Raw genomic sequence first — 4,620 nt, 5'->3', positions numbered from 1 at the left:
AAAAGAGCCCTGATAATCACAAAGATATGCTTTGAACTAGACTTTCTTTGTCTCTTTGTCTGATGGATTCTGGATGTACAGGGAAGAGTCCTTGTGGAACACAGAACAGACACCTGCCCAGCCAGACTGGAGATCAGCTGGTAAATATCGCCCCATCCTCCAAATGTCCAGGATTCAGATCACTATGAGGGATCAGGTCACACACTGCTTAGGAGTCACATCAGCTCTCTTCTTCCCCCTGCTGCAAGGATCCCTCTTTGGACAGCAAAACCCACTGAACTCCAGAGTAGATCAGGGTGTGCCAGAATACCCCTCTGGTCCCTTACATTTGTGGCCAGCTTGGAGTCACAACAGCAGGCTGCTGTCTTTGAAGAGAAGTCTGATCTCAAAAAGCTGCTTTTATCCTTTTCATGCTTGGCCTGGGGTCATCACCTTTCCCGTGATGCTGCAGTTATTGAGATGACGGATGAGAAGTCCCTCCTGAGACACTTGCCTGTGAGCGGCATCTCAAGGTGCAGTACCAGAGGCAGATGACGAGCCCTGTGAGCAAAGACAACCTCAAATGAATCGAGACTTTCACAAATGGAAATCTGTTGAGAGGCCTTTTGGCTCTCAGTGGCGCACACAGCTGACAAACCTTGAAGCGAGTTGAGGACGGTGAACAGGACGAGCAGTGGGATGGAGAAGACCCCAAATGAGAAGATCGCCGGTGTCCAGGTAGTGCCCAGGAGACATGTCAATCCAAGAACTGACACCATGTCCCTACAGGAATGCTCTTTCTGCTGAGGAGAATTAGCTTTGAGCCGCCTCAGCTGCCGAACCACAAGGGTCAAGATGCTCATATTGAAAAGCACAGTGCCGCTGAGGTAAATCACGTTGAAGTACTGTACTTTGATGGATGTGATCCAACACCTGGGGAAAGAAGAGGCAGAATATTTGAGGCACTTGTAAAGTATTAATTTGTATTTTCTCACCCATGGGAAGAGGCAATAAAATTATGACTGTGGTACCATCACTTTCTACAGGACGAGTGTATTTCAGTGCATTTTGTCTGAGCTCAGTCAAGTGAGCAAATTCTTATTCTCTACAGGATAAAGTCAGCAGGTTCCAGGGGTGAAAGTAACTTATATTTTTAACAAATATTGTCTCTCTTGGAGGGCACAAAGCAGGCAATGAGGGTGGACAATGTTATCGAATCGTGGCTGACTCTTGGCGACCACATAGGATTTTCAAGGCAAGAGATGAACAGAGGTGGTTTGCCTCTACATAGCGGCCCTGGACTTCTGTGGTGTTCTCCCGTCCAAGTACTCACCTGGGCTGCGTCTGTTTAGCTTCTGAGATCTGATGAGATCAGGCTAGCCTGGGCCATCCAGGTCAAAGGTGAAGCAGAAGATAAGATACATCACTTTCTTTCTTATACCACTTTCTTACTCCGTACCAGGTTACTTTCACCCCTGCTGGGATCTGCTGCCTCTGACATTGTACAGTCTTTCTGACTTGAAAACAAGCAGAGGAAGGGCAGATTTTATGCCACGGGGCTAGATGACTTGAGGGTCTCTTTTGCCAGTTCCATGATCTGAAGGACACAGCCCTGGATTTAACTAGCAGGGGCTCTGCTCTTTCAGCCCTGGAAGGCATCAGTACAAATTATGCAAAGTACTTATTTTTGTAGGAGTGTGTTCTCTCTTTTGGGTAAGAACTCATTTGTCAAGAGTTTGGAAACGGGGAGCGTAGTCCGTTGAAGGGCCCTGAACGTTGGAAGAAAACAGACATTTTCAGATGTTACAACCTCATGTGCCAGGAGCCCCCGAACAAGAGCGTGTGCTCTCTGCGATGTTCCCGATATGTGCGGTCCCCATTTCATTAACTTCACAGATTTCTCTGTGCATTTACTGAAGCTGTCCATGAAACCCTGAGGATTTCACCCAAAATGGCAACTACACCCATCAGGGTCATATCAGGAGCACTGGCGGCAACGTGCATTCTCGTTAATGGCTTCCCTCTACACATGACAGCAGAGTCTGAAAAGAACTAATGTGTTGATCTGAAGAAAGATATGCTACAGTTTTCCTTGTTGTAACTAAGATGCCTGGCTGGGAGACTGCATAGAAACCCCATGGAGGAGGAAGGAGGAGGAGACTGGATTTATACCCCGCCCTTCACTACCCGAAGGAGTCTCAGAATGGCTTACAAACTTCTGTCCCTTCCCCTCCCCACAACAGACACCCTGTGAGGTAGGTGGGGCTGAGAGAACTCTTTCAAGAACTGCCCTTGAGAGAACAGCATTGAAAGAACTTCTGACTGACCCAAGGTCACCCAGCAGGCTTCAGGTGGAGGAGGAGTGGGGAATCAAACCCAGTTCTCCCAGATTAGAGTCCATGCTCTTAACCACTACACCAAACGGGCTCATTCAAAGCAGCTTTGAATGTCTTGGGAGAAGAGAAGGCTCAGCGATCTAAAAGGGCCATTGGAGAATGACTTTCTGTGCCAATTGCCTTATAACTTGTTGGTGGTTTTATGAGCCCACCTGGGCGGGGAGGGCAGGGTATAAATCGAACAAGTAAATAAATAAATAAATAAATAAATATACAGTCTGCACATGCAGGAACTATTTAGAGTGTGCGACAAAGAAGCAGTTTAGAAATACTTTAAATATATGAAAATTTTAAAAAGTAGAGGGCCACATAAATTTATAGTACTGTATAAATAAAATAATATTCACCAAAGTACATTTAAAACAAACATAAATACTCTGCAGAAGAAGTCATGTTTTTTTCTAACTCACATGGTCTCGTTGCTGTGAGGAGAGTTGGTTTTGGTATTGTGGATGCCGTAAGCCTGTTTGTTGATCAGGAAGATGGTCACGACTGCTAAGCCAGGGAGCCCTGTGGAATCAGGGAATGATGCATCGTGGTGAAGATTTGCACAATAAAGACAATAATGCATGTGACTTTGGCATACTCATTCAGTGTGTTGAACAGCATCAAGGTCTCACAGAATACAAGCCATCCTACCCGGATTCTCCATTAGTTTGCAGAGTACAGTTCACCCCTGGGAACGCATAGGATTTGGCTTTAGAAGGCCCACGTGTATAGCACTATAAAAGGTCAAGGTTCCCTTGCTCGAAAGCCAGTCAAATCTGACTCTAGGTTTGCGGTGCTCATCTCCGTTTCAAAGCCGAAGAGCCAGCGCTGTCCAAAGACGTTTCCGTGGTCATGAGGCCAGCATGACTAAACACCAAGGCGCATGGAACGCTGTTACCTTCCCACCGAAGTGGTACCTATTTATCTACTTGCAATGTCTTGCTTTCGAACTGCTAGGTTGGCAGGAGATGGAACTAGAGACGGGAATTCACTCCGTCATGCGGCACCTGGGTCTCGAACTGCTGAACTACTGACCTTCCACAGCCTGCAGCTCAGCGTCTTAACCACTTGAGCCACCGCAGCTTTTAAAATGCCCGTAAAGAAGCCTTCCAGTGGTGTGGGAAATGGCAGCTGCGAGGGGCAGATGGAAGGAAAATGGTACAATGTGGGAGGGACCTTCGAAAGTTAGCCTCTTTCCATCTAGACAGCATGATAACCCACTTGAACTGCGCTCATCCCCCGAAAGATTGTAGCAAAACAAGTTTGTGAAAGAACATGGGGGAAAGGATGAATGGAGCTAATTAGAGCATGACATCACGTAGATGCTCCAAAATATATATATATATTTAAATCTTCCAGTTTGGATGCCAAAGAGGAGAAAGTTTCAGGAGGCTAGCCATGTTGGTCTGTAGTAGACGTGTAATATTCATGTGCTCCTAAGGTGCTCCTAAAGGCCAACAAGATTTCCAGAGTATAAGCTTTTGAGAGTCAAATGGAGGGAATGGCGATCCCTGAGCCTTTATATCCCAGGAAGAAGGTGGGAGGGATGCTGCAAAGAAGAAGTCAGGATGCAAAGGTACAGTGCAAAATGTAATCAGCTTGATTAGAGCTGGGGAGAAAAGCTTAGGGGCAGGAAATCAGTAGTGAGATAGGAATCTCATGCCCTTATTCAGCCGAGGTGTTGTGTCCCATTGTTCTGAATTCACGAATGAACTCAAGTTCAGCAACCTTGTGTTGTGATCGCCTCTCGCTTCTCTGTAAAAGCAGCCTGAGACTGGATTCCTGGACAGACTGTGTTTACCAGCTCATCTTGTCACAAATTCCACAGCTGTTCCAAGGGACGACGCTTATTGCTTCCACAAACCCAACAAGTGTCTGGGCACATAATACCGTAGAACGGCTCTTGTCATGACAGCAAGGTTGCCCAGTTAGAAGAAAACTGTTCCTTTGTGGAATTTTTTCCAACAGTGGTCCTCACTAGAGATGTGAAGGCCCGGGGGGAAACCGGAAAAATGGGGGGGGGCGGTTTTTTCCATTTTTTCCTGAAGCCTTGTTTTTTTCCAAAAAATTGGAAAAATTGAAAAAAGAAAAGGAAAGAAAAAAGATGATTTAGGAACGTTTTATTTTAACATGATGAATAAAATATTTTAAGACAAGGTGTTCAAATATTTTCCAAATCATTTCTAAAATATATATATACAAGGGGTGGACCCGCGATACTCGCCGGGGGGGGGAGGGTGATCCACACCGAGGAGGA

At 46.0% G+C, this 4,620-nt stretch overlaps 1 protein-coding gene across 1 annotated transcript in view; it reads right to left on the bottom strand.

Moving 5' to 3' along the window:
- Positions 1–417: 417 nt before the first annotated feature.
- LOC107111780 (adhesion G-protein coupled receptor G5-like) overlaps positions 418–4,620 on the bottom strand; it is a 14,200-nt gene continuing 9,997 nt past the window's right edge. Inside the window, exons 7-9 of the mRNA XM_015412810.1 lie at positions 2,786–2,885; positions 638–912; positions 418–540 (exon numbers count right to left, since the gene is read on the bottom strand). Of these exons, the coding sequence (XP_015268296.1) occupies positions 452–540; positions 638–912; positions 2,786–2,885 (464 nt within the window). The 3' untranslated portion in view covers positions 418–451. The remainder of the gene's footprint in view (positions 541–637; positions 913–2,785; positions 2,886–4,620) is intronic.

Source organism: Gekko japonicus, unplaced genomic scaffold (genome assembly GCF_001447785.1).
Source record: "Gekko japonicus isolate JY-2015 unplaced genomic scaffold, Gekko_japonicus_V1.1 scaffold1029, whole genome shotgun sequence".
Taxonomy (NCBI): Eukaryota; Metazoa; Chordata; class Lepidosauria; order Squamata; family Gekkonidae; genus Gekko; species Gekko japonicus.
The sequence above is the reverse complement of the archived record's forward strand: the minus strand, read 5'-3'. Positions and strand labels throughout refer to the sequence as shown.